The sequence below is a fragment of the Salvelinus alpinus genome, chromosome 1, assembly GCF_045679555.1.
Source record: "Salvelinus alpinus chromosome 1, SLU_Salpinus.1, whole genome shotgun sequence".
Taxonomy (NCBI): Eukaryota; Metazoa; Chordata; class Actinopteri; order Salmoniformes; family Salmonidae; genus Salvelinus; species Salvelinus alpinus.
Window position 1 is genome coordinate 16,773,981 of NC_092086.1, and position 12,586 is coordinate 16,786,566.

General features: G+C 44.6%; 1 protein-coding gene across 3 annotated transcripts in view; it reads left to right on the top strand.

The window, feature by feature from the left end:
• Window positions 1-8,719, top strand: part of tbcd (tubulin folding cofactor D) — a 131,939-nt gene extending 123,220 nt beyond the window's left edge. For all 3 annotated transcript variants that reach the window (XM_071395046.1, XM_071395126.1, XM_071394966.1), the window contains 3 exons: window positions 4,203-4,312; window positions 7,525-7,609; window positions 8,103-8,719. In XM_071395046.1, coding sequence (XP_071251147.1) covers window positions 4,203-4,312; window positions 7,525-7,609; window positions 8,103-8,117 — 210 coding nt within the window. In that variant the 3' untranslated portion in view covers window positions 8,118-8,719. The remainder of the gene's footprint in view (window positions 1-4,202; window positions 4,313-7,524; window positions 7,610-8,102) is intronic.
• Window positions 8,720-12,586: the final 3,867 nt, after the last annotated feature.

The following is a 12,586-nucleotide window of genomic DNA, read 5'->3' on the forward strand; positions in this document are numbered from 1 at the left end:
GTTGATGCTCTCTTTGCGGGGGTGGGGTGCATGGGGTGGGCAGGAGTGGCATAGGTCTGATCTGAGGGGGCCTAAATGGGGTGTGGGCATGGTTGATGTGGGGGGGTGTTGATTGGTTGGGGTGGGGGTGTGGATGTGTCTGGGGGTGCTGTGGTCTGGATGTAAGTCCTCTTGGCGTGGGTCCTCTATGTGTAGGTCCACGGGGGGGTCCTGCAGGTCTTGGAGGGTGTCTCGCTGGTCTGGGTGGGGTGTCTATTGATCTGTTGCTCCTGTGTGAAGTGTTGGGGCTGCGTTTGAGAGCGATGTCCTTTAGAGTCCGGACAAAGGTGGGCACTGCAGCCTTATAGAGGTGGACCTGGTCATAGAGGCTGTTCAAGTCCAGGGTGGAGTGGTGGGCCAGGAAAACATTTGGTTTTGAGGCACAGTCACGGGAAATGCTTGCGTTTACCCGCTGTATTGTAGCAGGGTGGAAGTCTTTTCGTGGTAGCAGGGTGGAGATAACCACTTGTGCATTGGGGAAAGTAGAAGAAGCTTTTTCAATCACTCCCTTCAGTGCTGTGGCCACCCTTTCCTGCTTTGCTCTCAGGTCGTTTGTGCCTGTGTGTATTATTATGTGGCTAGGTGAGCCTAGTTTGTCCTCAGACAGAAGGTCTAGGGCGCGCTGGGTGTTTGGACACCAGAGTTTAGACACACTGTGTTTGGGAAAAAGTTTTTTTTCTTCTATACATTTCCCATTTGAGTCCATAAGGAGAACAATCTGTGTCTTGTGTTTGTTCTCAGTGGGTGTGGGGGGGTTGTCAGGAGGGCTATCAGGGTGGCTGACAGGGGGGGTGCTCAGGGGGGGTGAGAGCTGCTGGGCTTGGGTTTTTTCTTTTGTCTGTTCTGCTGTGATGTTGACTCTATGGTCAGGGTCTGGTGTGGACTGTTCTGCTGTGGTGTCGAGACTTTTGTCCGGTGCTGAGGTGGGCTGTTCTGCTGGCGTCTCTGTGGGGATGGCCACCTCCCTAGTGGGTTGTTCTCTGTCACATGCCATCCCCCTCAACCTCTCCTCCAGCAGTCTGATCCTCTCCTCCATCCCCCTCTCCCTCTCCTCCAGCAGTCTGATCCTCTCCTCTAGTGCTTTGTTCTGCTCCTGCTTCTGCTCTTTCTCCTGTTGAAGTTGTCTCACCACTGTCCAGAGTGCAGATATGTCTCTCTCCACCTCCAGCTCTCCTGGTCTGGTTAAGGGGTTGTTGTGCTGGACTGTTGTCTGGGTCTGTGCTGACTGGAGTGTAATCACCTGCTGTTCCAGCTCCACCTGCCTTACCTCCAGCTGGGTGAATTTATCCTTCATTTCAATGAGGGAGAAGTGCTCTGTACTGGGAGGTTGACTGTCTGCTGAGGGTTGCTCGTCTGTGGGGTTATATGATGAAGAGGTCTGGTCTGACCCGCTTGGGGTGGGGGTATCTTTATCAAGGGAGAGCTTCTCCTGCTGGGCTAATTCTTTGATTAGGTGAAAGTCCAGCTGAAACTGTTTGGGGTTGCCCTGTACCAATACTGTTCCAGACTTATATAGATTTATGTTAGCTGACTCAGAGTCCTCGTTGTCAAGTATCCTGAGTTTCCACCCCTCGTTAACCCCCCCTCTCTTAACAGAGGGGTAGTGTGCTAATATAGCACTGTGCCATGCCAGGGGATGGTTTGTGTGGAAGATAAGGTTGCTGATGTTCCCATTTTTGTAATAGTCAGCAAAAAGTGTCTCTTGATTTTCCATAAGGAGCTTCATTTTGTGCTCTTTTCTTGCCTTATCATTCTTTACACTCACAGGGTACTGTATTTTAATTACCTCTGAACAGCAGGAGGGAGCTTCTAAGGCCTCTCCATTTGGTTGGGGTAGACTATTCGACTCTCCTGCCATTGTTGGGCTAATGGTCTTTGACACCTCTCACTTGACACGTCAGTGCTAGTTGAAGCTGTATCAAGTCAGTTACAGTTGAATACAGTTGAAGCTGTATCTCTCTCAGTTCCACAAAAAATCCAAGTTTAACTAACTCTAAATCTATCTTTTTTAAAGAAAATGCTGAAAAATGCAGGAGCTCATCTGATCATCTGATCATGACCTCTCTCTCTCTCTCTCTCTCCTTGTTAGCTAGCTAGCTTCTTTCAGGAGAGTCCCTAGCAACTGCCTAGCAACAGGTAAACAACTTAGCTAGCTAAGAAAATTGTATAATTTTACTTTTTTCGAAAGCCTTTCTTCTTTGTTTGCTGCTTGTTTGGTCTCCTAATCAGTCTTGCAGTTTTCTTTTGCTTTTTTTCGATATACTTTCCTCTAAAAACCATGTAAAATTCAATATTTTTAGGAGCTCATCTTTTCAGCTGTTGCTGCTTAATTTGGAACTCCGGAACTCTCTCTCTCTCTCTCTCTCTCTCTCTCTCTCTCTCTCTCTCTCTCTCTCTCTCTCTCTCTCTCAATTTCAATTTAAGGGGTTTTATTGGTATGGGAAACATATGTTTACATTGCCAAAGCAAGTTAAATAAATCATAGACAAAAGTGAAATAAACAATAAAAAATGAACAGTAAACATTACACTCACAGAAGTTCCAAAGGAATAAAGACATTGCAAATGTCTTCATACAGTGTTGTAATGATGTGCAAATAGTTAAAGTACAAAAACTGCTTGACCTTTTCTTGTGGCAACAGGTCACACTGCTGTGATGACACACTGTGGTATTTCACCCAATAGATCACTTCCTTTTAGGTGGTTGTAGAATTTAGCGGGTATCGGCCTGCATGTATCGGCTCTGCATGCATTATGTGGTCAGTTTTTTTGTTTTATTCTTTTCGATGTGTCAAGTAATTATCTTTTTGTTTTCTCATGATTTGGTTGGGTCTAATTATGTTGCTGTCTTGGGGTTGTATCGGGTCTGTGTGTGTTTGTGAACAGAGCCCCAGGACCAGCTTGCTTAGGGGGCTCTTCTCCAGGTTCATCTCTCTGTAGGTGATGGCTTTGTTAAGGAAGTTTTGGGAATCGCTTCCTATTAGGTTGTTGTAGAATTGAACAGCTCTTTTCTGGATTTTGTTAATTAGCGGGTATCGGCCTAATTCTGCTCTGCATGCATTATTTGGTGTTTTACGTTGTACACTGAGGATATTTTAGCAGAATTTTACATGCAGAGTCTCAATTTAGTGTTTGTCCCATTTTGTGAATTCTTGGTTGGTGAGCGGACCCCAGACCTCACAACCTTAAAGGGCAATGGGTTCTATAACTGATTCAAGTGTTTTTAACCAGATCCTATTTGGGATTTCAAATTTTATATTCCTTTTGATGGCGTAGAAGGCCCTTCTTGCCTTGTCTCTCAGATCGTTCACAGCTTTGTGGAAGTTACCTGTGGAACGGATGTTTAGGCCAAGGTATGTATAGTTTTTGTGTGCTCTAGCGCAACGGTGTCTAGATGGAATTTGTATTCGTGGTCCTGGACCTTTTTTTGGAACACCGTTATTTTTGTCATACTGAGATTTACTGTCAGGGCCCAGGTCTGGCAGAATCTGTGCAGAAGATATAGGTGCTGCTGTAGGCCCTCCTTGGTTGGTGACAGAAGCACCAGATCATCAGCAAACAGTAGACATTTGATTTCAGATTCTAGAAGGGTGTGTCCGGGTGCTGCAGACAGTTCTAGTGCCAATTCGTTGATATATATGTTGAAGAGGGCTCAAGCTGCATCCCTGTCTCACCCCACGGCCCTGTGGAAAGAAAATGTGTGTTTTTTGCCATAGTGAAGTCATAGACTCAGGTTTTCTGGGTCTATGTTTTTGGTTGGACAGGTTTCTCAATTTCTTTCATAGGTTTTTGCATTCTTCATCAAACCATTCGTCATTGTTGTTAATTTTCTAAGGTCTTCTGCTTGACATGTTTATATTTGATAGGGAAGCTGAGAGGTCAAATATACTGTTTAGGTTTTCTACTGCCAAGTTTACACCTTCACTATTACAGTGCAACTTTTTGTCCAGGAAGTGATCTGATAGGGTGATCTGATAGGGTGATCTGATAGGGGTGTCAGTGGACTGATCAGGAAGACCACAGTCAGCCAGGTGTAACCTCTCTCTTCTCCTCTCTCTCTCTCGCTCTGTCTCTCTGTCTCTCTCTCTGTCTCTCTCTCTCTCTCTCGCTCTGTCTCTCTGTCTCTCTCTCTGTCTCTCTCTCTCTCTCTCTCTCTCTGTACAGATCAGGAAGACCACAGCCAGCCAGGTGTATGAGATGCTGCTGACCTACGATGATGTCATCGACCCTGACGTGATGGATGATGTCATGACGTCGCTGAGTGACACCAACTGGTCAGTGGAATCAGAGACAGGAACTCAATTAATTAGCGCTGCGTTCTGATTCTCCCCCCTTCTCCCGGTGTGCATGTGCACACTCCCTGTTAACCTGTCTAGGACTAGCGGAACCCCTCGCCAACAGCCAATGAAATTGCAGGGCGCCAGATTCAATCAACAGAAATCTCATAATTCAATTTTCTCAAACATACAAGTATTAGACACCATTTGAAAGATAAAATTCTCGTTAATCCAACCACAGTGTCCGATTTCAAAAAGGCTTTTCGGCGAAAGCAGAACATATCATTATGTTAGGTCAGCAACTAGTCACAGAAAGCATACAGCAATTTTCCAACCAAAGAGAGGAGTCACAAAAAGCAGAAATAGAGATCAAATGAATCACTAACCTTTGATATTCCTCATCATATGACACTCCCGGGACAACATGTTACACAATACATGTATGTTTTGTTCGATCAAGTTCATATTTATATCCAAAAACCTCAGTTTACATTTGGCTTTGCCTCCAACACATCCCGTGAATTTGCACAGAGCCACATCAAATCACAGAAATACTCATAATAAATATTGATAAGAGACAGTGTTAATAATAAAATAATAAGTGTTATTCACAGATTAAAAGATATACTTCTCCTTAATGCAACCGCTGTGTCAGATTTCAAAAAAACTTTACGGAAAAAGCACACCATGCAATAATCTGAGTACGGCGCTCAGAGACCAACACAACCCAAACAGATATCCGCCATGTTGGAGTCAACAGAAGTCAGAAATAGCATTATAAATATTCACTTACCTTTGATGATCTTCACCTGAATGCACTCCCAGGAATCCCAGTTCCACAATAAATGTTTGATTTGTTCCATAAAGTCCATAATTTATGTCCAAATAACTACTTTTTGTAGTTAGGTCCAGGCAAAAGTTCAGACGAAAAGTCATATTACAGTCCGTAGAAACATGTCAAACGAAGTATAGAATCAATCTTTAGGATGTTTTTAACATAAATCTTCAATAATGTTCCAACCGGAGAATTCCTTTGTCTTCAGAAATGCTATGCAGAAAGCAGGTCGCTCTCACGTGAACGCGCATGGTCAGCTCGTGAATCTCTGGGAGAGACCTTACTCAATCCCCTCTCATTCGCCCCCACTTCACAGTAGAAGCATCATACAAGGTTCTAAAGACTGTTGACATCTAGTGGAAGCCTTAGGAAGTGCAATATGACCCCATAGACACTGTGTAGGCCAAGAGTTGAAAAACTACAAACCTCAGATTTCCCACCTCCTGGTTGGATATTTCTCAGGTTTTTGCCTGCCATATGAGTTCTGTTATACTCACAGACATCATTCGAACAGTTTTAGAAACTTCAGAGTGTTTTCTATCCAAATCTACTAATAATATGCATATATTAGCAACTGGGACTGAGTAGCAGGCAGTTTACTCTGGGCACGCTTTTCATCCAAACGTGAAAATGCTGCCCCCTAGCCATAAGAAGTTAACAATGGTGTAAGCCCCCTTCAATCCTATGCTTTTAAATGCCGGAGAGGGACTGTACAAATGCACACTTTAGGAAAATTGGGAGGCAGCCCTTGTAACAGGTCTTTGGGTGCAGGGTTTAAAGGACAGACCTGGGAACAGGTATTTGAGTGCAGGGTTTTAAGGACAGACATGGGAACAGGTCTTTGAGTGCAGGGTTTTAAGGACAGACCTGGGAACAGGTCTTTGAGTGCAGTGTTTTAAGGACAGACCTGGGAACAGGTCTTTGAGTGCAGGGTTTAAAGGTCATGAACTAGAAAAGGGAAACCCCTTACTTCCTGGAAAGGGTTTTAACAAGAAATGAGCAGTGGACAGACAGACAGACTATGTTATCTCCTGCTGGGACTGCTGCTCATTTATTAAACTACTGAAGACCATTTCCACAGAATTAGGCTTTTTCCTTTTCTACTAACTGCTCAGTGGTCACACTGTGTTTTCTAGAGGAGTCATTGCACTGTAGGGTCAGTCCTACTGTAGGGTCAGTCCTACTGTAGGGTTAGTCCTACTGTAGGGTCAGTCCTACTGTAGGGTCAGTCCTACTGTAGGGTTAGTCCTACTGTAGGGTCAGTCATACTGTAGGGTTAGTCTTACTGTAGGGTCAGTCTTACTGTAGGGTCAGTCTTACTGTAGGGTCAGTCTTACTGTAGGGTCAGTCCTACTGTAGGGTCAGTCTTACTGTAGGGTCAGTCTTACTGTAGGGTCAGTCTTACTGTAGGGTCAGTCCTACTGTAGGGTCAGTCCTACTGTAGGGTCAGTCCTACTGTAGGGTCCGTCTTACTGTAGGGTCAGTCTTACTGTAGGGTCAGTCTTACTGTAGGGTCAGTCCTACTGTAGGGTCAGTCTTACTGTAGGGTCAGTCTACTGTAGGGTCAGTCTTACTGTAGGGTCAGTCTTACTGTAGGGTCAGTCTTACTGTAGGGTCAGTCTTACTGTAGGGTCAGTCATACTGTAGGGTCAGTCCTACTGTAGGTTCAGTCCTACTGTAGGGTCAGTCATACTGTAGGGTTAGTCCTTCTGTAGGGTCAGTCTTACTGTAGGGTCAGTCTTACTGTAGGGTCAGTCTTACTGTAGGGTCAGTCCTACTGTAGGGTCAGTCTTACTGTAGGGTCAGTCTTACTGTAGGGTCAGTCTTACTGTAGGGTCAGTCTTACTGTAGGGTCAGTCCTACTGTAGGGTCAGTCTTACTGTAGGGTCAGTCCTACTGTAGGGTCAGTCTTACTGTAGGGTCAGTCTTACTGTAGGGTCAGTCTTACTGTAGGGTCAGTCCTACTGTAGGGTCAGTCTTACTGTAGGGTCAGTCTTACTGTAGGGTCAGTCTTACTGTAGGGTCAGTCTTACTGTAGGGTCAGTCCTACTGTAGGGTCAGTCTTACTGTAGGGTCAGTCCTACTGTAGGGTCAGTCTTACTGTAGGGTCAGTCCTACTGTAGGGTCAGTCCTACTGTAGGGTCAGTCTTACTGTAGGGTCAGTCCTACTGTAGGGTCAGTCTTACTGTAGGGTCAGTCCTACTGTAGGGTCAGTCCTACTGTAGGGTCAGTCTTATTGTAGGGTCAGTGTTATTGTAGGGTCAGTCTTACTGTAGGGTCAGTCCTACTGTAGGGTCAGTCTTATTGGGTGTTAGTCTGTCGTCTTCACGTTGTCTTCACATTACGTTGTCCTCTCTGTATCCTCTGGTTTTAGGGAGGAGGACGTCGCCACGGTGAGGACCCACAGAAACCAGCTCTGTGATTGGCTAGGAGTACAGAAGCCCCAGCTCATTGCCAAGGTAACCATTTTGAGAACTGCTAATCAAAAATATTGGTGTGTTTTTTTGCGTGTGTGGATGGATGAATTAATAAATGATTGACTACTTTATTAGTCTGAAGGAAATAGATGTCTGGTCCTTATGCAGTAAGTCAGGTGCTGCTGCAGGCTGCAGAACAGACAGCCCGTTCATATCAGGGTTGTAATATAAAGAGTCTGTCTGTTAGTGAGGTTGACTATTCCTTATTAGACCCAGATGCTTGCCTTTCCTCTGCCTGCCAAACCTTGATTCACTTTACTATGTAATTAGTCGAGAACGAGGTCCGCTCCGATAAGAGAAAATCTTTCAAAGATATGACCTTCAACTATTTATCAGAGTAAGGACTTGATTTAGTTTCTGTCTATGAAAAGAAACGACAATATTATCCACTTTTAGCTCCTTGACACACGTGATTATCTTCAATAATGTACTTATTCTCTTTTTTCTTTTTTGTACGCTCTGTTTTCTTCCATAGGGTCCTGTCCAGTAGGCCTGGCGGAAACTATTCTCAGCAGGAACTGAAGAACTGTAGCACAGGATCCTTCAGGATGGCATTCTGTGTGACACATCACAAAGTACAGCTGCACTTCTAAAAGGTCACAGCCTTCAGTGATGTTCCTAGACCCACACACTTTGTTACAGTACATTCCAGTTGGTATGCTAGTATGGTCATGGAATGAATGGTAGTCTGGGTTCATCTGGGATTCAGCATTCGTCTGTCTGTCTGTCTGTCTGTCTGTCTGTCTGTCTGTCTGTCTGTCTCTCTGTGTCTCTGTGTCTCTGTGTCTCTCTGTGTCTCTCTGTGTCTCTCTGTCTCTCTGTGTCTCTCTGTCTCTCTGTGTCTGTGTCTCTGTCTCTCTCTCTGTGTCTCTCTCTCTGTGTCTGTCTCTCTGTGTCTGTCTCTCTGTGTCTGTCTCTCTGTGTCTGTCTCTCTGTGTCTGTCTCTCTGTGTCTGTCTCTCTGTGTCTGTCTCTCTGTGTCTCTCTCTGTGTCTCTCTCTGTGTGGTTGTGGAACGTGTTTGAATGAGAATGTGAACTGCAAAAGTTAAAAAAGAACAAAAACAATCTGTCAATAAACAAACAGAAACCGCATCATGATTTTCCCGTTTCCAATTTATTCACTTTTTTTAGAGGAAAAGAGTGAGAAACACTGTCATGACAGACTCAATGCTCATCATTGATGAGGAAAAATGAGTTCAGTGGTTATTAAACAGTTTTCTCCTAGTAAGGGCACACTGCCTGTGCTTGTGTCAGGAGGAATGAAGGAGAGAGGAGGGAGACCAGGAATATAGGACGAGGAATGAAGGAGAGAGAGGAGGGAGAACAAGAATATAGGACGAGGAATGAAGGAGAGAGGAGGGAGAACAAGAATATAGGACGAGGAATGAAGGAGAGAGAGGAGGGAGAACAAGAATATAGGACGAGGAATGAAGGAGAGAGGAGAGAGAACAAGAATATAGGACGAGGAATGAAGGAGAGAGAGGAGGGAGAACAATAATATAGGACGAGGAATGAAGGAGAGAGGAGGGAGAACAAGAATATAGGATGAGGAATGAAGGAGAGAGGAGGGAGACCAAGAATATAGGACGAGGAATGAAGGAGAGAGAGGAGGGAGAACAAGAATATAGGACGAGGAATGAAGGAGAGAGAGGAGGGAGAACAAGAATATAGGACGAGGAATGAAGGAGAGAGGAGGGAGAACAGGAATATAGGACGAGGAATGAAGGAGAGAGAGGAGGGAGACCAAGAATATAGGACGAGGAATGAAGGAGAGAGAGGAGGGAGAACAAGAATATAGGACGAGGAATGAAGGAGAGAGGAGGGAGAACAAGAATATAGGACGAGGAATGAAGGAGAGAGAGGAGGGAGAACAATAATATAGGACGAGGAATGAAGGAGAGAGGAGGGAGAACAAGAATATAGGACGAGGAATGAAGGAGAGAGGAGGGAGACCAAGAATATAGGACGAGGAATGAAGGAGAGAGAGGAGGGAGAACAAGAATATAGGACGAGGAATGAAGGAGAGAGAGGAGGGAGAACAAGAATATAGGACGAGGAATGAAGGAGAGAGGAGGGAGAACAGGAATATAGGACGAGGAATGAAGGAGAGAGAGGAGGGAGACCAAGAATATAGGACGAGGAATGAAGGAGAGAGAGGAGGGAGAACAAGAATATAGGACGAGGAATGAAGGAGAGAGGAGGGAGAACAAGAATATAGGACGAGGAATGAAGGAGAGAGAGGAGGGAGAACAAGAATATAGGACGAGGAATGAAGGAGAGAGAGGAGGGAGAACAAGAATATAGGAGGAGGAATGAAGGAGAGGAGATCCTGATAATAAGAGACAGTCTTTCAGCAGCCTTGCATTTCTGAGATAGCAGGGTGAGAGGGAATTTGCCCGTCAGCACATTTGATAGTGAGAATCTTTTCTTCTCCCCCCCCTCTATCCCCCTCCCTTCTCTCCCACCCCGTCTCCTCTCTTCTGACATCCTACACATTCCATAGTAGAGCAGTGATAATACCCCTTAAATACCCGTCAAATCTGTACCTTATGTCATCCACTCTGAGCATGGCCAGCTGGAGACATGGAGGAGTTTTCCCTCTGTGCTTATAGTTTCAACTGACAGGGACATGGAGTTTTCCCTCTGTGTTTATAGTATCAACTGACAGGGACATGGAGGAGTTTTCCCTCTGTGTTTATAGAATCAACGGACAGGGACATGGAGGAGTTTTCCCTCTGTGTTTATAGTTTCAACTGACAGGGACATGGAGTTTTCCCTCTGTGTTTATAGTTTCAACTGACAGGGACATGGAGTCTTCCCTCTGTGTTTATAGTATCAACTGACAGGGACATGGAGGAGTTTTCCCTCTGTGTTTATAGTTTCAACTGACAGGGACATGGAGGAGTTTTCCCTCTGTGTTTATAGTTTAAACTGACAGGGACATGGAGTCTTCCCTCTGTGTTTATAGTATCAACTGACAGGGACATGGAGTTTTCCCTCTGTGTTTATAGTTTCAACTGACAGGGACATGGAGTCTTCCCTCTGTGTTTATAGTTTCAACTGACAGGGACATGGAGGAGTTTTCCCTCTGTGTTTATAGTTTCAACTGACAGGGACATGGAGTTTTCCCTCTGTGTTTATAGTTTCAACTGACAGGGACATGGAGGAGTTTTCCCTCTGTGTTTATAGTTTCAACTGACAGGGACATGGAGGAGTTTTCCCTCTGTGTTTATAGTTTCAACTGACAGGGACATGGAGGAGTTTTCCCTCTGTGTTTATAGTTTCAACTGACAGGGACATGGAGTCTTCCCTCTGTGTTTATAGTTTCAACTGACAGGGACATGGAGTTTTCCCTCTGTGTTTATAGTTTCAACTGACAGGGACATGGAGTTTTCCCTCTGTGTTTATAGTTTCAACTGACAGGGACATGGAGTTTTCCCTCTGTGTTTATAGTTTCAACTGACAGGGACATGGAGTTTTCCCTCTGTGTTTATAGTTTCAACTGACAGGGACAAGGAGTTTTCCCTCTCACACACACACACACACTACTGCCTAAACCCTAATGGTTACTCATGGACACAACACCATCCACAGTGGTGTAAAGTACTTAAGTAAAAATACTTTAAAGTACTACTTAAGTCGTTTTTGGGGGTATCTGTACTTTACTTTGCTATTTATATTTTTGACAACTTTTACTTCACTACATTCCTAGAAAAAATAAGGTACTTTTTACTCCATAAATGTTTTTCTGACACTCAAATGTACTCGTTATATTTGTTATGCTTTGCAGGACAGGAAAATGGTATAATTCACATACTTATCTAGAGAACATCCCAGGTCATCTCTACTGCCTCTGATCTGGCGGACTCACTGAACAAATCAAAATCAAATCAAATGTATTTATATAGCCCTTCTTACATCAGCTGATATCTCAAAGTGCTGTACAGAAACCCAGCCTAAAACCCCAAACAGCAAGCAATGCAGGTGTAGAAGCACGGTGGCTAGGAAAAACTCCCTAGAAAGGCCAAAACCTAGGAAGAAACCTAGAGAGGAACCAGGCTATGAGGGGTGGCCAGTCCTCTTCTGGCTGTGCCGGGTGGAGATTATAACAGAACATGGCCAAGATGTTCAAATGTTCATAAATGACCAGCATGGTCAAATAATAATAATCACAGTAGTTGTCGAGGGTGCAGCAAGTCAGCACCTCAGGAGTAAATGTCAGTTGGCTTTTCATAGCCGATCATTAAGAGTATCTCTACCGCTCCTGCGATCTCTAGGAGTTGAAAACAGCATGTCTGGGACAGGTAGCACGTCCGGTGGACAGGTCAGGGTTCCATAGCCGCAGGCAGAACAGTTGAAACTGGAGCAGCAGCACGGCCAGGTGGACTGGGGACAGCAAGGAGTCATCATGCCAGGTAGTCCTGAGGCATGGTCCTACACAGATGCTTAGTTTGTAAATGATGTTGTGTTTGAGCCCCTGGATATCAGTAATAAATATACAATGGTGTCGTCTGGTTTGCTTAATATAAGGAATATGAAATGATTTATACTTTTGATACTTAAGTATATGTAAAACCAAATACTTTTTGACTTTTACTCAAGTAGCATTTTACTGGGTGACTTTCAGTTTTACTTGAGTCATTTTCTATTAAGGTATCTTTACTTTTACTCAAGTATGACAATTGGGTACTTTTTCCACCAATGACCACACACTACTCCCCTAATGACCACACACTATGAGTTAAAATTAGGCTCAGGGAAGTGTGTCTGGACTGTCAGAGAGGGTGTGTCTGGACTGTCAGAGAGGGTGTGTCTGTGTGTCTGGACTGTCAGATGGTGTGTCTGTGTGAGTGGACTGTCAGAGGGTGTGTCTGGACTGTCAGAGGGTGTGTCTGTGTGTCTGGACTGTCAGAGGGTGTGTCTGTGTGAGTTGAACTGTCAGAGGGTGTGTCTGGACTG